The sequence below is a fragment of the Corythoichthys intestinalis genome, chromosome 17, assembly GCF_030265065.1.
Source record: "Corythoichthys intestinalis isolate RoL2023-P3 chromosome 17, ASM3026506v1, whole genome shotgun sequence".
NCBI classification, from domain to species: domain Eukaryota; kingdom Metazoa; phylum Chordata; class Actinopteri; order Syngnathiformes; family Syngnathidae; genus Corythoichthys; species Corythoichthys intestinalis.
This window is the reverse complement of record NC_080411.1, coordinates 25,923,461-25,945,880: the sequence shown is the minus strand read 5'-3', so window position 1 is coordinate 25,945,880 and position 22,420 is coordinate 25,923,461. Positions and strand designations below refer to the sequence as shown.

At 39.0% G+C, this 22,420-nt stretch overlaps 1 protein-coding gene across 2 annotated transcripts in view; it reads left to right on the top strand.

Annotated features, from left to right (window-relative positions):
• The first annotated feature begins 20,147 nt into the window (after window positions 1-20,147).
• Window positions 20,148-22,420, top strand: part of mmp17a (matrix metallopeptidase 17a) — a 265,578-nt gene continuing 263,305 nt past the window's right edge. The window contains exons 1-2 of one of the 2 annotated variants that reach the window (XM_057818400.1): window positions 20,148-20,207; window positions 20,494-20,607. In XM_057818400.1, the coding sequence (XP_057674383.1) occupies window positions 20,521-20,607 (87 nt within the window). In that variant the 5' untranslated portion in view covers window positions 20,148-20,207; window positions 20,494-20,520. Of the gene's footprint in view, window positions 20,208-20,233; window positions 20,608-22,420 lie in introns of those variants that run through there. The other variant, XM_057818399.1, reaches the window with a different exon arrangement.

Genomic DNA, 22,420 nt, shown 5'->3' with positions numbered 1-22,420 from the left:
GTCTTGAAGTGTCTTTTTCAACTCAGTTCAACAGTTACACACTCTGTGTTTGTTCAAATGTGCCCTGTTCAGTGTTGGGAATTACACCGTTATAAATAACGCTGTTACATAACGGCGTTAGTTTTTCAGTAACGGGGTAATCAGACTATTTTTTCCGCCGTTACAACTCCGTTATCGTTACTGACGGTCAAAAGCGGTGCGTTACTTACTCTGAATAAATTGAAGAAACTACCAGCTGTAGCGAGTCTACTCTGCTCTGTTTATTTGTCATCCAAGACTTGGGGCGCGTTCAGGTTCGAGAATAGCGCACGTTTTTTGTTTTGTGCTTTTTCTTAGCAAAGATATACCACACAGGACGTGCTGGCACTCTGTTTCTTTAATAGCACATATAACTTCAACATTAACACAAACGTACGGCTTTCGGCAGGCCGTGTCTCCCGCATCATGTGAGCAAAACAATATTAGCGCTGTGTGCACTTCAGGGTGCCTCGGATAATTCAGTATCAGAATATTACACTACGTACTTCTTATGACTCCAGGCTGTTTGTCCCTGCTCATTCAATTAGACAATGCTTTCCAAAGCTTGCTAGCGTTTCTGTGTTTGCAACACCTGAATAATAGCCTCGTTCCCATCCCCCATTGTCAGTCAGCAAGAATGCTGCTTCCATCTTGAGGACAGCAGACGCTTTGAGGGTGACTGAGGAGTAGGGAGACAAGGTTACCTGAATGCACAACCTGGATAGATGTGATGGAAGTGATTGTGATTGGCTGAGGGTTAGTCATGTGTCATGGTAAGCCAATCAGAGCCGGTGTTCTCACACACAAACCGGAACAGCGCGTGCGGCAAACATACACACGCAAAACAGATGCAGAGGGATATGATGGCAGAGCATTCAGAGGAAAGTTTGTCCTTTACAAGGTGGAGATATAAACACTATTTCAAGTAAAAAAACTTGAAGTACAGCAGGCTATGTCTACTTGACCAGTTGTCTCAGGTTGTGAGAGGTATAATGATGCCGAAAATCAGTATTTGGTCAATAACAAAATTGCAACTCACTGCTGTGTTATTTACCTCCATTACTATTGGCAGAGGCCAAATGTTTCCTGTCGCTCTTGAACAGGTTTTCACACCCTGTAGTAAGTATTTTGGCCCTCTATTGGTGAGCAAACTGGTTTGAAGCATGGGCACTGCATTTCTCATGTTTTAGTTCCATAGGATATTGGCGTTTAGATCAGAGGTCAGAGAAAGTCACTGAACAATGGTACATGTTTTGCTCGGAGCCATTCTTGGGTGATTTTAGCTGTGATATGGCCCGTTATCATGTTGCAACACCCACGACCTGTGACTGACACCAAACCTTTCTCCCTTTTCTATTTGGAATACCTTGACATCCTCGAGATTCCATTTTAAAGATTCAAGACATCCAGTGCCAGATAAAGTGGTGCATATTTCACAGTAGTTAGAGTGTACATTTCTTCGACCAATGTGGATTTAACAGGGGGATTTTGGCACTTTTGACCAGAAGTGTAGGTGCAGTGTAGCTATCAGATAATCTAATGGTGAGCTTGCTTTTTTGTATTTGTTTTTTCAGAAGTCTGAATACCTACAGGACACCATGCTGCCTCTCACAGTTCAGTCTTAGTACTACGACAGAATATCTATGTTAAAGGGAACCTCGGACTTAGACTTGCAGGCAAAAAAAAAGCCACAATTGTTCTCTTTTACTAAAATATGTCATTAGAAACACATATAATATTGCCCTTTATTTAAAAAGCTGTAATATGAATTATATGTTTTGACCTACGGAGGGCGCAATGTTTTATGCACGCAATGGACAATCAGGGTGATGAAGTAGTTTGTCACTGTCACTCGACGAACACTACCGGTGTTCTGCAATTCCTTTCTTCACGGCGAGACATCCAACACATGCGCACATCGGTACTTATTATTGGTGTTTTTATTTTGTCTTTTATTACTTTTTCATTGCCTCAAAATACTTTTTGCATGTGTTTCCCTCTCATACTTTTAAGCAATGTGTTTTCTTGTGGTAGCTTCAAAGCAGATTGTTGATCTGTTGACCACATTAGTCACATAGCGTATTCAAACCACCCTCATTTAATATTACTACATTTAAGTATTTTCTTAAGGCATCTTCAGTATGTTCTGTCTTTATGCATCTAAACAAAACAAGCTGAAAGCACACAGTAGTACTATGGGTGTCAAATTAACACATCCCTGAATGACTATCACAGAAATGAAAATCTGGTTTACCCACATTTTCCTGAAACTCAACAGCAGGTTGAGGTGCTCCTCATTGACTCCAAATCCACCATTTCAAAAAAGTTATAGACTATCCCTCACCATCGACAACTCCACTGTTTCACCCTCCCAACAAGTCAAGCACCTGGGAGTAATCCTGGACAATACACTTTCGTTTTAATCGCACATCAATAACATTACTTGGATTACCCACTTCTACCTACGCACCATTAATCACCTTGGCCCCTTCCTCATCCCACATTCTGCTGCCATTCTGGTTCACAGCCTCGTCACTTCCTGCCTTGACTACTGCAACTCTCTCCTCTTCAGCCTCCCTAAAAAAATCTCCATAAACTCCAACTGGTCCAGAATTCAGCTGCCTGCATTATAACCGTACCCCCTCCATCCACCACATCACTCCAGTCCTCCACAGCTTCATTGGCTCATGGTCCACTTTCTCATCCAGTTCAAAGTCCTCCTCACATTCAAGGCCATCCACAACCCCGCCCCGTCATACCTGTAGTTTGAAACCCATGGTATGAACATGTACCCTCAGGTCCTCCCACGGGTGAAAAGTGGTTAGAATTTCTTGCCGGAACTCCCCGACTTGAAGGTCGCCTCGGAGCCAGAAATTGTATTGTATTTATTTATTTATTTTTGGGGTGGGGGGTGGGGTGGGGGGTTGAAACTACTGAAATGCAATGTCAGTTATTTCTATAACACAATCAAAAACTGATTTTCATTCAAAATTGTATTTTTTCAATGATTTGCAAAATAAAAGTTACCAAAAACAGCTATAACCCAAACCTCCATCTCCTAATTTTTATTTTCCCTCATTTCCTCACATACTAAATGCCAAATCTCAATTTTAACTACTGAAGAACATAGGATGTATATTAAGATTGAACATAATGTAAACATTTACTTTTTGTTGTTTTTTAATCATAAAGATATAAGTAACATACATTCAGGAAAAATAAGTACAAATGACAATATTATGCAGCGTGAAATTGAATATATTTTGAAGATCGTGCAAACATTGACTTTTTTAAATAATAAGGAAATGAATAAGAAGCCGAACATAAATGAAGAAATATAAGTCCAAAGTGCACATTGACAGCTTCTGAACCTCCCCATCAGAGCAAATACAACTAAATATGATAAATAAGCCAACTTAACTCTTTCCTTGCTTTTAAAGATTTGATCCATTTTTTTGTTGCTTTTTGCTGTTTCAGAAAACATGCACATTTGAACCAATCAGAGCGAACTATCTCTGGTGATCACATGTCAGAATGTCAGCCAGTTGAACGGATAAATGATTCCAGGCGTTTTGCTTTGCTGCGTGCATTTGCACATTGACGTGACTCGTCATCGTCAGACTCTGATAACTGCAGCAGCTGGGGAAACCTCCATGCCGTCCGTGGATAAAAATAAATAATAAATATCGGTGGAAACAGATTACGCTACACAAGCACTTTATTATGCTTGTTGTTAACACTTGTGTATTTAAATCTGATGTTGATAGATTGTTGTCTTCTTGGAGATGAAATGCATGTGTGGCAGCTCTGTATTTTTTTACATAGCCTTTTGATAGGTGCCGTCATATTTTCGGAATCAAAGCCCCGTATACCGGAACAGCGTTCCGGCCCTGAATCTTATACCGGAACTGTGTTCCGGCCCTGAATCTTATTCCAGAACTGCGTTCCTGACCATTCCCGCCCACTTTCACCCTCCTCATTCATACACCTGTCTGTCCATCCTTGCTCGCCTTATCTCCATGGGCAGAAGAGCATTCAGCCGCTCGGCTCCCCGGCTTCGAAATTCCCTACCACCTGACCTCAGGAACACCAGCTCACTCCCCCTTTTTTAATCAAAACTCACCAGTTTAGGCTTGCTACTTTATTATTTTTACTGTTCTTAATCTTTAATTTGTTTAAATGTTTTTTTAAAATAATTGTACGGTGAACTTGAGTGCCAGAAAGGCAAACAAAATGTATTATTAATTACCGTATTGGCCCGAATATAAGACGGTGTTTTTTGCATTGAAATAAGACTGAAAAAGTGGGGGTCGTCTTATATTCGCGGTCTAGACGTTATCCTCATTCACGACATTAGATGGTGCCAGATATCATTGAAGCGATGTTCTGTCATGACAGATCTCAGCTACTCTCAAGTTTAACCAGTTTCCATTATTTTATTGCAGTGTTTTTCCTTATTCAGATTTGTTTCAAAACTACAGTTACAGTTAGACTTCACTTTGATGGTAAATGCAGTTATTGCAGTTTTGTTGTTTTATCACAATAGATTGATTTATTTAACATTTCAAAAACCAGTAGCCATTCATTTATGAATGTGATTGCACTTTATTTTACATATTTAAATGTTCAGATATTAAGATTTCAATGAGGCAAAATAACATGCTTTTTCTCTCAAATATATTGTTATAATCACTTGTTTCAGATGTACTGTAATTATTTTCTGTATAAAAAATAATTTGGTGTTCAAAAAGTCTTTTTTTCAAACTTGAATCTTGAAAAAGAGGGGGTCGCCTTATAATCAGCACCGTCTTATATTCGGGCTAATACGGTATTATTAAATTCGCCTCTTGTAGAACGTTTCGCCAGTGTAGCGCATTTTGGCAGAACACCGGTTTTGTCCTCCTCTCGTGTCGTCTAATCCTGTCTTTCCTGTTTATTTTGTCTTTGCTGCTCGTTTTGTGAAATATCGATAGTTCTGTCCTGCTCAATAGTGTTCCTCTCAGGTTCAAATTGAAAGGGCTGAAAAGATGACATGATTATGTCGCAAGAGTCATACTCTGGATGCCCAGAAGTGAGACCCAGTGACATCACCGCCCAGTGATGTCAACAAACATTGGCAACCTGCTAGTTAAACTAATTTTACAAATTGTATACAGTGTATCACAAAAGTGAGTAAACCCCTCGCATTTCTGCAGATATATAAGTATATCTTTAATGGGACAACACTGATAAAATGACACTTTGACACAATGAAAAGTAGTCTGCGTGCAGCTTATATGATAGAATTAATTTATTTTCCCCTCAAAATAACTCAAAATATAGCCATTAATATCTAAACCCATGGCAACATAAGTGAGTACACCAGATGGGAACTACGTACATACTAAGACCATACGCCGTACTCTACATCAAATTAGTGTGCATGGCTGTTACCCCAGGAGGAAGCCTCTTCTGAAGACTGTACACAAGAAAGCCCGCAAACAGTTTGCTGAAGACATGTCAACAAAGCACATGGATTACTGCAGTATTCCTCAAATGGTGGGGCGGGCCCCACCAGGGGGGCGCAGAGCGATGCTGGGGGTGGCACATGTGACCTTGGGGAACATACTTTTGCCGTACTACAATAGAGTGTAATTGCACATCCACTCTGGGTTGCAGTTTTTTTTTTAACCAAACAAGAGCACACAGCAAAAAGCACTGGAGATATGAAGAACTAAGACGAAGAAATATGACAAAGCGTATGTAGCGTTTCTTTTCGCGTTGACTTTTATTTAAGTGGGAGACTAGGAAAGCCCGGTCTGTGTCTAAAAATGTGTAAAACTGACAGCAAAAAGCCAAATCAATTAAGACATCACTTAAATACATTAAACCCCAATCACATTGGCAAACCGCTTGATTTAAAAAAAATAATAATTTTTTTTTTTTTTTTTTTTTTTTTTTTTTAGCAAAGACACACCGAATATTGCCAACAATCGTCCCGCTTTGTCAGTGTTACATCAGCGTGCACTGTTAGCATCATATAAGGTAGCATACCAAGTTGCTCAGTGCAAAAAAGCAAAAATAAAAACTGTCCCTCAGTTGAATGACAATCTTGTTTTTCTTCTATCAATTTAAGTTTTTTCGGTCAAATGGTTTGGCATATTGTTCATATTATGAGTTAATGTTGCTAATCAATTTGAATTAATGATTTTTTCTTGATTTTAATACATTTTATTTTCAGTATAAATGGTCAAAAAATGTACCTTAACGTATGTGTATTTCTTTAGTTCAGATGTGACTTTTTCTGTTTTAATTCAATCCAAGTGATGCACTTTAAGCCTTTTCTGTTACAAACAAAACAAAGTTAACAAAGTTGTACTTTATTGTAAGTTGATCTACATTTTTTCTCTAATATTAAAAATGATACAATGATATGCAGAGGTGTAGAATAATAATAATTTTATAGACAAGTACTACTCTTTACAGAGGTGGCAGAGAGTGGGGGGGGGGGCCGAAACGTTTATGTCTTCCTGGGGGGGCTAACAGAAAATAATTGAGAAGCACTGGATCACTGGAACCATGTCCTATGGTCTGATGAGACGAAGATTTATTTGTTTGGTTCCGATGGTCTCAAGCATGTGTGGCGGCAACCAGGTGAGGAGTACAAAGATAAGTGTGTCATGCCTACAGTCAAGCATGGTGGTGGGAAGCCCCCCCTCCCCCACCACCACCTATTCACCACATCACTCTATTATATAAGCTGCACACAGACTAATTTTCATTGTGTCAAAGTGTCCCTTTGTCAGTGTTGTCCCATGAAAAAATATACTTAAATATCTTGTGTACCATCAAAGCAGAAATGTGAGGGGTGTACTCACTTTTGTGATACACTGTAGGTATTGGTTTTAATATCAAATTATTTTAACTCATAATAATGATTATTTTTTTAAGAACTTCAAGTCTTTTTGTCCGTGGTTTTCTTTAAGGAAAAGTGTGTGCCTTTTCCAAAGCTAACTCATTAACACCAAAGTTGCGTTCAGAATCTTGGATGAGATCCACCTTTAATCTTCTAAACAGTCGGCCTCTCTTTGAGCTAAACATAAAATCTCATTTACACTAAATTCCTCCTTTTGGTGCACAGTTGCAAACGTGAACCGGTGGCCAGAAACAGAGATATTTGCATAATTCCTTTGCACTTTATCCCCACACTTGAAAGTAATTTGAAAGTATTTTGTTGACTAGATTCATGTTGGAGCTACAAATGTGGGAAACGCGTATAATTATAATTGCACATATGGGTTGTGTGGGAGTTAACAAAGTCTTGTAATGGGTGATTAATTTTATGTTTTAGCAACAAACTGTGGAGGACATCTACAAATAATAACACACAAAGTTATTGATTGAATGAGAATTGCAGTGCTTTCGCTCTGTCTGCCTCATTTGCTGTCTCTAGTTGTTAATCTGTCCATCTCTTTCGAAGGCTGCATAAATATTGTGTGTTGGTCATGTCGACGGCTGTAACATGATCTAAATAAAACATAAACAAATATAGTTGCTGATGATTACGCAGGAAGCGCAACTTGATTATATTATGTCTCATCTTATTCCTGTTCATCGGTACTCATAGTGAGGGCAAATAGCTGTGATTTTTATTTCTTCTTTGATTTTTGGTTAAGACTAACTAATGAAAAACTAGCCAGGACAGGCCAAACAGTCTATGACTAGATGCTATAATAAAATTCTTTTAGAGGTTGTCTTAGGCTACTTCTACACATGGACAGATAAAATTCTTCAGGGTACACTCAAAAAAATGACTCCAGTAGGTTGTAAAGTTTATTAAAAGACAATGTGCATTTTCAGCAAGAACACATCATGTTTCCAAGGTGAGCTTGATTAAATCATGCAGTCCATACATAAACGTGAACAATGAATGAGTAGTTAGATTAGATCATGTTGATGCAACATAATGTTCACGTGCCTTTCCAACCAATTGCAATAGTCTCGTCATTTCTCGCGAGATTTAAAAGAAGCGTTGCCAACTCCCTGAAAAAATAAGTGACACCTCATTGGTAGAGCCGGCCGGCCCAATAACCGTCACCATTTAATTATTGTTTTGTTTGTGAAAAGTGATTTTTTTATTAGATGGGGTTTTGCAATGCACAGGCCCAGCTAGTAAAATTCCTCAACTTTATTTTTATTTCTTTCGTCATAATCTTATTATCCACGTTTTTTCGGTGCACTGGAGACTCCAAACCGTTTGAACAACTGGCATCGTTTGAATATCAAAATGACCGGAATTCCATTCATTTTTAATGGCAAGCATTTTCCCTTCATTTTCAATGACAGGAAAACATAAGTGGTTGTGATTTTTGACCACTTACCATTACAGCCCATTGACATTGAACTGGCACCTAAGTAAGTCAATACCACTGACTGCTATGTACGTCCATGCCATTGACTATCATGAATGTCGCTACTATTGATGCCAATGTACTGGATTCCATTGAGGCATATATACTGTAAATTGATGCCATTGACGGCCATTTACGTTAAAATTAGGGCTGTCAAACGATTAAACTTTTTAATCGCTTTAATCACAGCTTAGAAATTAATTCACCGTAATCAGTCGCAATTCAAACAATCTCTAAAATATGTCATATTTTTCTGTAAATTATTGTTGGAATGGAAAGATAAGACAAGAAGGATATATACATTCAACATACTGTACATAAGTACTGTATTTGTTTATTATAACAGTAAATCCACAAGATGGCATTAACATTATTAACATTCTTTCTGTGAAAGGGATCCACGGATAGATTCTTAAAGGATAAATGTGAGTTTGTATATTGTGACTAAATATTGCCATCTAGTGTATTTGTTGAGCTTTCAGTAAATGATACTGTAGTGACTAAACTGTTCTGCCCAAATGCATGATGGGAAAGGAAATCCCACAACCATGACTGTGTGTGGTGGCTGCAAATGCTATATCTTCTCTGCATTGTGTACAATGCAGGGTGTTAAGAAAAAGCTCGCTCGCTTCAATAGTAATAATTGTTGTAGGAGAGATGTCAAAGCTTTTGCCAATGAAAAGCATGGTCCAAATGAATGCCTGTATCCACTCCACTCACTTGTCACTGCTTCTTAGCTCTGTATATACGTTAAACAGCGCCATTTGTAGTCTGTTTGCGGCAATGCGTGAGTGGGTCGTTTCGGGCATGCGTCAAATATTTTAATGTGATTAATTTTTAAAAATTACCGCCCGTTAACCCTATAAATTTGACAGCCCTAGTTGTGCCTTATGTTGGTTCAACACGTGTGCTTTATGTTAAAAGAACACAATTGCTAAATACTGAAGGAAAGCAATTTAATCAGGTGCAAATTATGTATTTCTTTAATGTCGGTTCAACATGTATTTTGGGGTGAACATAAGTGCCTTATGGTGGCTCAACAAGAGTGCGTTATGTTCGCACAACATGAGTGCTTAATGTTGGCTAGACATGTGTGCTTTATGTTAAATGAACACAATTGTTAAATGCTGAAGGAAAGCAATATTATCAGGTGCAAATTCTTTCCATAATTTTTTAATGTCAGTTCAACACCCCATTTTGTTGAGTGTATTTTGATGACTATTTTTATACCTGTCCGCACTACGTCTAAGGTTCGTTTAAGGCCTCCCCGCTTCCGCCTGCATTTGCGCAAACTAGCAGCCTCATGTTTTATGTCATCGCCCATGTGGCTTACCTCTGAACCGAAAACTCATTATTTGCCAGCGGGAAATTTCTAAATTACTACACCTTCTAGACCAGGGGTCGGGAACTCCCTTTTTTTAATCACTGTTTTTTTTTTTTCGTGAACGCAATTGAACGCATCACACGGGAGCGAGAGTGAAGGGAGAGCACGCTCGGCTTTTATGAGCTGTCATGAGTTGTGATTGAAAGACATCTTTGGAAAACAACGAAAGCCTGACATTGTTACTTGGGATGTTACAATCAATGCTCTGTTGTTCACTCACTAGTCGGAAAAGAACTAATAGAAACACATGGTGCGGCACTCAAATAGAAACATATGGCGTGGCGCTGCGTATATTTCCTGGAAGCCGCAACCAGGAGTGTTTGTGAATAATAGTGGCGATCCTGAAAGTGGCAACAGTTTTGACAGGTGGAAATGTCATGAAAAAAACTGATCGCGGGCCTTTGTGACTGGGGATACAAAGCAGTTCACTTTTCGTGGTTTAATTTCCCCCTACACATTTTTATATACTACTACAGTTCGGTCTGCATTGAGTTGAGAGGCGCCAGCCCCGCAGCTAGCTGATCAGAGATTTAACGCGGGAGACGAGCTTTGTAATAAAACGCTCATCTCTGTCTAATCTGCGATGGGAGGACCACCAATGGGCACTGAATTGAAGCATATTATTGCGACGCATGTTTAAAGGTTCAAGAAAAATTTGTGAATGCATTATAAGCTCTTCACATCGAGCTAGCCAGCCGGTACCAAATTTATAATTACGGGCTGGTGGAGAGTCAGATGCACTCATCAAAAGAGCCAGAAATGACTCGCGAAGACATAGGTTCATGACATCTATTCTACACTCTCGATGATAAACTGTAAACAATGATTGTGGAAAAGAAAAGAGGAGCAGGAATGCCACATCTTGATCGTCCGCCTCCATTGTTTATAATGCTGGCGTGCCGCACTAAAAATGGTGATGGCACGGTCCATGACGTGACTTTCTTAATATCCGATTGTATTACGGTGACAGCAGTACATATTAAGCGGTGGGTAATATAACACGTCTACATTTTCCGTTTAACAACTAATCCGGACAAGAAGTATACTAGTGTAGCCGACATGCCATATAGTCTAACTTATTACACGTTGAAGGCCATTATCCATCTTAGTGTAGACGGAGCCTTCGTGACAACTGATTCGCAGTCATTATTGACTACCATATAACGCAGCTGACATCCGAGTAGTTTGGACAGACTTTGACTTGCATATGTACATTTCAGTATGGGCTCTGTTTCGTTTCCCCACCAGTGGCACATGAGTGAATTAGGCACACAGGGGCATTACCAGGTGTTTGTGTGGGTGGGTGGGTTGTGTTGTAACGCATGCCCACCCACGGACACGCTCTGCCCACCCAAAGAAAACTGGATGTATTACTAACGGCAGTCTGGGCACCGTGTATGGTATCCCATTCATATAGTACTGAAGTGTTAAGTTTTAACCTTTGCGTTGTTACCTCCTCTTTCACCTTAAAAATAAATAAATAAATAAATAGATTTTTTTTTTTTTTTTTTTTTCCAATTTAATGTTTTGTTCCTAGGGGGCGCTAGATACAATAACACATTTTTTTTTTTTTTTTTTTTTTTACATTTTATCAAAGTTTTCACCAGTGTTCACCTGGCTGTTGAGTTTTGAAGCATTCTGAGGGGGTCAAAGTAGGCCGCAAACCATCGGCGGGACAAAGAATGACTGCTAGGGGGCGCTACATAGTGTATTTGGAATTTGTCTTTACACGGTATCAAAGATGGCACCTGTCTTGACCTGTCTGCCGATTTTGGTGCATTTTGAAGCATTCTAAGGGGGTCAAATTGAGCTCAAAGGGGCTGTGGAACAAAGAACAACTATGATAATAATAATAAAACCGAGGAACCACAGTAGGTTACCTAAAAAAAAAAACATTGTCTTCTGCATTTCCATACTGTTCAGTTATGGATGTGTTCTAAATCAAATAAAAATCAAATCAACTTTTATTTGTTTAGACCAAATCACAACAACAGTTATCTCAAGGAGAAAACAAAACATGTTTTAAGGTGCAGTAGCACTACGCTGGATTTCGACCTACTTGAGCATTGTAGCTTTTTTTTTTTTTTTTTTTTTTTTTTTAAAAAAACTGATTTCCACCCACGCATGGCATCCTGGTAACACCACTGACGCACCATACATGCACAATAGCATTCACTTATTTGATTATCTACATCACAAAAAAAAATCTTCTCTTTATCATCCTGGACTAGATTAGGACAAATACAGTACCTGTAATAATGAGAGTCTGGGTTTTGCCTGGTTTACGAGATTCACATTAATAAATATAAAAAAAAATAAAAATAAAAAAGTCATATCCAAGCAGGCATTTGGGCCTGCAGTGCAAATGTAGCCTGAGGCCCTGCGTGAGCCCACTGCTGGCCAGCTTTCATGCTGTGTGCTGCATCTGTATAAGGATTCTTCATTTGAATTAAAGGCACAACAGCAAGCTGATTGTCTCAAATTAGATTTTTTTTTCTGTCTGCCATGTAGGAGACTTTCAACCGTACAGTGGTCTTTTTGCCCACACCTTCAAGTGTGAGGGACAGTACCAATGACGCCTACTTATTGTCTGGTCAACGCCAATAAAACTAATAAGAAATCCAAGGTTTTATGAGGGGATATTTCCAGGAGATGGATAATTGCCCGATTAGGGCTTGAACTTCATTCTTCCACTTGAGTGATTCTGTTTGTCATTAAGCTACCACAATGACTCTACTTTCAAATAAGGAAATGAAATGCAGGTACGTACTTCTAACAATAGATTTTTAATTGGAACTAAACTTAATTTTACTGATTTTAACTGAGGGCCAAATGCACAGGATTGTGCTTGTTTGTGAGACACAAAATTCCCCAATTGACTGGAAAACATGGTAAGTACAATAATTAACTCAATGACAATTACCAATGAAAAACTCAATTTTTCAATTACAACTTTTGATTTTAATTAGGCTTTCACAAGTCATTTAAACACAACAAAAACAGACAGGACACACGGACAAAGACAGACACAGCAAAACAATTATACTGTATATGGCAGGGTAGGACAGGGCAATGAAGGGTACAGTGGTATGAAAAAGTATCTGAACCTTTTGGAATTTCTCACATTTCTGCATGAAATCATCAAATGTGATCTGATCGTTGTCTAAATCACACAGATGAAAAAAACAGTGTCTGCTTTAACTAAAACCACCCAAACATTTATAGGTTTTTATATTTTAATGAGGATAGCATGCAAACAATGACAGAAGGGGAGGAAAAGAGTAAGTGAACCCTCAGCCTAAGGAGACAATTGAAACCAATTTTTACCAAACATTTTAAGTCAGGTGTTTGCCCAGACACTGATGAGTGGTTTAGAGCTGCCCTGCCCACTATAAAACACACACCTGGTAAAAAAAATGTCTTGATGAGAAGCATTGTCTAGTCATTGTCTGCTCGGTCAAAAGAGCTGTCTGAAGACCTGCAATCAAGGATTGTTGATTTGTATAAAGCTGGGAAACGATACAAAACCATCTCTAAAAGTCTGGATGTTCACCAGTCCATTAGTCAGAGAAGTTGCCCACAAATGGAGAGAGTTTGGCACTGTTGCTTCTCTCCCAAGGAGTGGGCGTCCACCAAATATGACGCCAAGAGGTCAGCGCAGAGTACTCAGAGAAGTACAAAAGAACCCTAGAGGGCTTCTAAAGACTGACCGAAATCACTGGCACAGTCCAATATCTCTGTGCATACACCAACTATATGTAAAACTATGGCCAAGAATTGTGTTCATGGGAGGACTCCACGGAGATGGCCACTGCTGTCTAAAAAAGACATTGTTAGTCATTAAATGTTCACAAAAAGGCACTTGGACACTCCACAGAAGTTTTGGCAAAAAAATTTGTGGACTGATGAAACCAAAGTTGAATTGTTTGGGAGTAACACACAACGTCATGTGTGGAGGAAAAATGGAACAGCTCACCAACATCTACACCTCATCCCCACCGTGAAGCATGGTAGAGGGAGCATCATGATTTGGGGCTGTTTTGCTGCCTCAGGGCAATATTTAATGGAAGAATCAATTCAAAAAGTTTATCAGGATGTTTTGCAGGAAAACCTGAGGCCGTCTGTCAGACAGTTGAAGCTAAAAAGAGGATAGATGCTGCAACATGACAATGATCCAAAACACAGAAGTAAATCAACTTCAGAATGGTTTCGGAAAAACAAAATACACGTTCTGGAGTGACCAAGTCAAAGTCCAGAATTGAACCCCATTGAGATGCTGTGGCATGACCTAAAGACAGTAATTCATGCCAGACATCCCAGGAATCTGACTGAACTACAGCAGTTTTGTAGAGAAGAATGGGCCAAGATTAGTCCTGATCAATCCGCCAGACCTACAGATCTACAGCTATCGGAAGAGTCTGGTTGAACGTATTGCTGCCAAAAAAAGGGGCCACAAAATATTAAATGTGACGGTTCACTTACTTATTTTCCCCCCTTCTGTCATTGTGTGCATACTATCCTCATTAAAATATGAAAACCTATAAATGTTTGGGTGGTTTTAGTTAAAGCAGACAGTATTTTTTCCCCTGTGTGATTTTGACAAAGATCAGATCACATTTGATGGTGATTTTATGCAGAAATGTGAGAAATTCCAAAAGGTTCAGATACTTTTTCATACCGCTGTATCAGCAACATAGATTATGCTGTTTAACATAGTGTTTGACATCTTCTTTAAAGTGGCCATAAACTTCATCACAATTGCGATACAAATAATGCAAAATTATTTTTTAAACATATTAAGGGGTTAATTAGACTTTGACCTACATATATTGATGCATAGGTCACATTTAAAATTGGTCAAACTAAATTATCAACTAACATTAAATGTGTGAATTATAATGACTAAATGTTTAAATTAATATAGCCAATTATTCTTTAAACTTATTTAGGCAGAGGGTTCACTTACTTATTTTCCCCTGTTTCTGTCATTGTTTGTATGCTATCCTCATTAAAATATGAATACCCATAAATGTTTGGGTGGTTTTAGTTAAAGCAGACAGTTTTTTCGTCTGTGTGGTTTTGACAAAGATCAGCTCACTTTTGATGGTGATTTTATGCAGAAATGTGAGAAATTCCAAAAGGTTCAGATACTTTTTCAAACCACTGTATAATAAGGGAGTTAAGTAAAACCACGTAAGAAAGATTGATGTACTCACCAATGTTTTTGACCCTGAGTCCTGGGAACTGAATAATGCAAAGTGCTAAGAGTTTGATTTGCATTTCTGAGGCTGATTCAGATCCAACTACAAGTTAATTACATGTTATTCTTACTACGGCTGCAAATACAGATGATTTTTGGATTACAATTTACTGACTAATAAGTTCTCCATTAATTAAATATGTCAGAAAATAGACAAAAATGTTAAAGTATAAGTATATACAGAATTTGCAAATTGTCATATCTTAAATCAATACAAATTCAAACATCTACTTTCCTGAAGGATTTCAGAAACTGAAGAATATTTACTGTTGAGAGGATGAGATCAGTGGATTTGGACGGTTTTAAGTAACCAAAGTTTCTAAACGATAATCCATTATCAAAATAGTTAATGGATAAATGTGATAGATAAATCAATTAATTATTGATCGATTCATTGTTGTAGTGTTAAACTGTAGCAGGTATTTTGCAGCATTAAAATCCTTGTAATTATTATTGCACCCAGTCACAGTCATGTTTTTCAGGACACTTTATACTTTGTTTCTTTTGTCTTTTGGACTGACTAATATAAACTTCATTATAAGATATCCTCATTTGTCAACGCTTTCACAGCTGTTTAAAGAAAGTCTGCACTACTCAATGGCAGCCATACAGGAAATTGAAGAAAGACACTTCAGTGTAAAAGCGCACAATTGAGGAGCTCGATAACATGAGGGCTGAATACAGACATTTCGATGCAGCAATCAGTTCACTGTCCTTTGCTTTAATTGCATGTTTATTACTTGCCTCACAGTCTTTTATTTTGGAGTGGTCTTGTTTTATGCTCGAGCAGTTTTTCTGTCATTTACTGTGCTGCTATAAGAGAAAATAGAATACTCATCCCCTACCCCATAAATGAGTGAATATATGTAACGTATTTTTCATTGTTAACGTGACTTTCAGTTCAACATATACATATTAATTGAAAAAAAAAAAGTTCATTTATCTTTGAGAGGACAGGAAAAAATATGTAAAAACTGGAATGTGGTTGTACACACCCTATGTGGTACATTTGTACAGCTGTAACTGGGATGTTGCCATGTTCTGAATTACAATATTACTATTATTATAATTATCCAGTTGCATTCAAACTCATGTTAAACGGGGGTCCGCGCACCTACCCCGAATTAAATTGCTTCTGATTTATCTCAAATGCAGGAATTCTAATTAGCTATTCCGAACATTTTACAGTGGGGCAAATAAGTATTTAATCAACCACCAATTGTGCAAGTTCTCCTACTTGGAAAGATTAGATAGGCCTGTAATTGTCAACATGGGTAAACCTCAACCCTGAGAGACAAAATGTGGGGGGGAAAAAAAAATTGAAAATCACATTGTTTGATTTTTAAAGAATTTATTTCCCAATTAGAGTGGAAAATAAGTATTTGGTCACCTACAAACAAGCAAGATTTCTGGCTGTCAAAGAAATCTTACTTCTAACGAGGTCTAACGAGGTCTAATGAGGCTCCACTCTTTACCTGTATTAATTGCACCTGTTTTACCTCATTATTGGTATAAAAGACACCTGTCCACAACCTCAGTCAGTCACACTCCCAACTCCACTATGGCTAAGACCAAAGAGCTGTCGAAGGACACCAGAGACAAAATTGTAGACCTGCACCAGGCTGGGAAGACTGAATCTGCATTAGGTAAAACGCTTGGTGTAAAGAAATCAACTGTGGGAGCAATTATTAGAAAATGGAAGACGTATAAGACCACTGATAATCTCCCTCGATCTGGGGCTCTATGCAAGATCTAGTGAATGACCTACAGCAGAGGTGTCAAACTGATTCCAGAAAGGGCCTAGTGGGTGCTGGATTTTGTTCCAACCGATAACGCGCAGAGAGTTTAACCAATAAACTTCCTGCTGAAACAAGCAGCATCTGACAAAGTTTAACTGATTACACATGTAAAAGATCTAATTGGTGAAAAGGTGTCCTCTTCATTGGTTGGAAAGCAAACCTGCACCCGCTAGGCCCTTTCTGGAATCGGTTTGACACCTGTGACCTACAGAGAGCTGGGACCACAGTAACAAAGGCTACTATCAGTAACACAATGCGCCGCCAGGGACTCAAATCCTGCACTGCCAGATATGTCCCCCTGCTGAAGAAAGTACACGTCCAGGCCTGTCTGCGGTTCGCTAGAGAGCATTTGGATGATCCAGAAGAGGACTGGTAGAATGTTATGATCAGATGAAACCAAAATAGAACTTTTTGGTAGACACACAAGTTCTCGTGTTTGGAGGAGAAAAAATACTGAATTGCATCCGAAGAACACCATACCCAGTGTGAAGCATGGGGGTGGAAACATCATGCTTTGGGGCTTTTTTTCTGCAAAGGTACTAGGACGACTAATCTGTGTAAAGGAAAGAATGAATGCGGCCATGTATCTAGAGATTTTGAGTTAAAATCTCCTTCCATCAGCAAGGGCATTGAAGATGAGACATGGCTGGGTCTTTCAGCATGACAATGATCCCAAACACACATCCAGGGCAACAAAGGAGTGGCTTAGTAAGAAGCATTTCAAGGTCCTGCAGTGTCCTCGGCAGTCTCCAGATCTCAACCCCATAGAAAATCTGTGGAGGGCTTTGAAAGTCCGTGTTGCCCAATGACGGCCCCAAAACATCACTGCTCTAGAGGAGATCTGCATGGAGGAATGGGCCAAAATAATATTCTGTAAAAATATTGGCGTAGAGAGATAAAAACAATGATGAAAATTTCCTGCTCTGTCGCATTTTCCTCATTCTGAATCTTCCTTCTCCATTAGGCCGAATTCTAAATCAGCTGAAATCGTTACTCTGCGGACGTCATCAACCAGATGGAGGCGCTAGAGCACTATAATAACAGGCGGGGCTAAAAAAGACTTATTTCTCATCATCTGCACTTTGACAAATTGTTGTATATAGTCAAATCGTCTCAAAATATGATTTTAATTCACACAATAATGCCATTTAAGATTTTTTTATGGTGTCACAGGCACTTTAAGTGTCTTGTGTGGCATTAAAGCACTTTAGAAATAATAATAATAATGCTATTTAAGATTTTTTTTATGTTGTCACAGGCACTTTAAGCGTCTTTGTGTGGCATGAAAGCGCTCTAGAAATAAAAATGTATTATTAACGTTTGACTTTCAGCAGCATGAACAGGACGTTGAGGGACGAGGGCGCAAATGGCTACACGATGTAAGGAGACAAAAGAAGTAAAAAGGGCTTCGTCTATGTGCATGTAGAAGGGAGAAAGAGCACCAGCACAAAAGCACCAGATTGTATAGGTACTGTATAGTGAGAGTGTGTCTGTTTATTTTATTATTATTATTATTATTTTTAACCCTTTTAAACCTGTGTTCGAGCCTGCTTGCAAACAACAGATGTCACAGTCCTAGCATGGACTGCAGTCACAAAAAAAACAAAACAAAAAAAAAAGATTACAAATGAGCTGTCCCAATAAAGTAGTCTCCCTCTCTGTCCTTTTCTTGGTCTGGCAGTGCACTGGAGTTGCTTATTAAAGTTAATGGCGATTGACAGATGTTAAGGTTTGATCTTGAAAAAGATGCCTGAAAGCCGAAACTTCAAAGAGCCGCATGCGTCAATCATCGTTTAGCTTGTTAAACAATTACTGTGGCAACTCATTGTGTGTAAGTGTGCAACTTGAGCGATTTTATTGGACTCACTCAATGAACCATTTAATAAAGAAAATTATTTTTCTACTTTATTTTTGTTTAAAGGGCAACCTCAAACTTACTTGCAGGCTCTAATAGGCCACAATTGTTCTCTTTTCTTCAAACATGTTATTAGAAACACATAAAATATTGCCATTGATGTAAAAAATATTTAGTACATGTTTTGACCTACGAAGGGCGCCATGTTTTATGGACTGGTGATTACATAAATTGTCACTGTCACTCGACGAATACCATCGGGTTACTGCAATTCCTTCTATGCGGCCAGATTTCCAACACATAGCAGGTTGTTAATCTGTTGATCACATTTGTCACATTTAAACCACCCTTAGTTGATATTATTAAGTTAAAGTATTTTCTCAAGGTATCTTTAGTATGTTCTCTTTGTATGCATCTAAACAAAACAAGCTGAAAGCGCACGGTAGTACTTTGGGTGTCAAATTAGCTTCTTGTAGGACGTTTCGCCGTTGTAGCACATTTTGGCAGAACAGTATTTTTTTTCCTTATCTCGTCTTGTCTCATCCCGTCTTTCCTGTTCATTTTGCTTTTGCTGCTCGTTTTGTGCAATATCGACAGTGCTATCATGCTCATTGATATTCCTCTCGGATTCAAATTGCAAGGGTTGAACAGATGACATGTTTATGCCGCTAGAGTCATGCTCTGGAAGCCTGGCAGCGTGGCCGTGTGATGTCACTGTCCTGCGACGTCAACAACAATGGCGACCTACTAGTTAAACAAATTGTACAAATTGTATAAAAACGAAAACATCAAGAGGGGTTTCAATATCAGATTATTTTAACTCATAATAATGTTTATCTTTTAAGGACTACAAATCTTTCTAACGGTGGATCCCTTTAAAATCGGTGGGACAGAAACATGTTTAACACTTATCATAATTGTTACATTTGAAGTGCTTAAAAACATTTAATAAAATATATTTACATTTACAAGGTTTTTTTCCCCCATACTTCGAGGGAAAGAAGTGAAAAAAAAACATCTTAAATGTATCTCTTTCCAATGCTAAATCAGAAAAAAAAAAAAAAAAAATGTACACACACAATGGGGTGGGGGCTACTTCGCGGTTTTTCAGTTATCACGGCGGGTTCTGGTCCCCATTAACCGCGAAAAACGAGGGATTACTGTATATTGTGACCCAAAATGTGACGTCACGTATGTGTTTGTCAGGTCTTTATGGGGTTGTATTTTTTGTAAACTATGAAAAATAATCACTTGCCCTCTCAAGGTTTGAGATATTTTTTGTTTTACCCAAGTATCATTTTATTATATGGGGAAAAAAATGCTAATCGCCCAAAAAGGGTTTTGTTTCTTAGCTTTATTTTGACCGTCTTCGCCGGAAGTAGGCTCCTTTGATGCGAAGCGTTTGTGTGCCTGTGCGCCGCGTGTACTCTGTGCAAGCAGCTGCTTACTTAGTTGAAGCAGAGCTGCCTGGAAGCTCTCTGGCCATGAGTGGAGCTCTACTGTACGTCCTAGCCGTCCTGTCATTAGTAACCTTTTTTTTAAATGCTGGGTCGTCTTCCGATGCTTGGCACCCATTTAATGTCTTGTGTTTTCGCTCAACAGTGAGATAGACTATTTATTTCTTGTTGTTGTTGACATTTTATACTCTTTGGAGGGACTTTTTTCTTGTAATTGTCAGCTATATATTTTTTTTAATCTCTGGAAGATGCTACCAGGGTTGCCAATTAAGCGCTATAGTCCCAACCTGGTTTAAAGGGCGTGATTTCCCCCCTCTATCTTTTACCAAGTGGACGAGGAGGAATATATGTGCGGAGATGCTGCTCCTGGTGCCCATTCTGTGGCTCCTGCTGCCTCTGAGCCGAGCGGCTCCCCCGCAGACCGAGAGGGAGGACACGGGGGTGGTAAGTTACTACAAATGACTTTTTCCTGTTCGCATTATCACTGAATTCTTGAACAACTCTCAAAATATTCATGAACCCTCTCCTCTTCATCTGTGAATTTGCGTCTAAAGCTTATGCCATAAAAATACACGTGTTCGTGGAGCCCCCTCACTTTCCCCCCCCCTTATTGAAACGATAAAGAAACCATCATTGATTGACTTTCGGTGATGATACACCCTCGATTGGTCCCCACTCAACTGCAGGGCACAGACATTCACTTTCACATTGATTGCTGTTAGGGGTGTGACAAAATATCGAAATGGTGATTTATCGTGATACTTTGTATCCCAAAAGGTTATCGATATGCTCCTGCCAAGAATCGAGATATCGTTTTCAAAAAGGTGTCTATGTTGGGAAAAAAAAAAAAAAAAAAAAAAAGAACCAGCAAGTTGCTACCATAATCTTCCACCATACAACTATCTCAGTTAACTCTAAGGCTGCCATCAACGCTCGTGCTCAACGCCCAATCCATTTAGACCGGAACGTTCGTTCATTCAAAACCAGGGCATTCACAGTCATTCGGTCTGATTTTCGGGTCACTTGCTGTTCATTTTAGGCAAGGGCGTAGGTTTGCATAGGGACGGTAGGGACATAACACTACCAACTTTTCAGGATGCACACATTGTCCCCACCAACTTTTAAGCAACCTTAGTTGCGTTTTATAATGAGTTCAGTTATATAGGTAATTTAGATTGCCTTCCCATATGTTGTAAAGATACAATTGACCCTACCATTATTAAGTGAATTATTTTCATTATGTTCAGACTTGTAGTTCCCCCTTTTTCACTTGCTGAATGTGCTAATCCATTTCCCCCCCCTCAAACGCACGTCTGATTGGCTGATGACCCCCCCTCCCCCCACACACACGCACTGACCTGACAAAAATACAACATGTCCCCAACATACCGCCTCATCCGCCCCTTTCAAAGAGGAGGGATAGGCTATTAGTTTTTTTTTCCAGCCAGCAGCAGCCACTGTAAGTAATGTAGAAGACGTCAATGTTATGGAGGTGGGGAACACGCCACAAATTTTGCTACTGAAATTTTGCTACAACCTGCATCACAGTTTGCATAACATTAAACTGTGTGAATTTGCAAACTTGCAAAACTCGAGTAGGAAGCTGCTTAGAGGGAAGTGTCCTCCACTTTTGTATGAATTTTCTGCTGTTAACGTTAATTAAACTGCGGGAAATGTAGTGAACCGAAGTTTACCCCATTCTACCAAATTTTTATTTTTGTTTTGTTTATGTGATCTCAAAGCAACACTTGGTAACTTTTCAGTTTTGGTCGATTTAAGCGACGCTGGTGGACAAAAGCGGTAGTTTTTTGAAGACTGCATTTCCCATGAGGACCAGTGCATGAGCGCAAAGTGTCTTCCTATGAGGGGCGTTACAGAAAATAATTGAGAAGCACTGTTATAACTCAATACAGATTTATTTTGCAATTATCGGTTAGCCCATCAATTAATTAGGTTCATACTCGTGAGAAATGTAGCCCTGAGCCCCGTTTACCCAATCTGTTTGGTGTTATTAATGTCCCGTCCCCAGCCAAAAGTGTACATGCATGTTATGGTGTTATTTTGTCCCTACCAATGTTGAGCCCAAACCTACACCCTTGATTTTAGGGCATTTACAGGTCATTTCCTGTTGAGTTTGAGTCACTGCCTATTAATTTGGGTGATTCCCAGGTCACTTCCTGTTCTTTAACTTTATTAGTTGTTTGTAGAATGTCTTCGAATGATTTCCTGACCAGTGTATCGATGTTCGTTGTTTCAC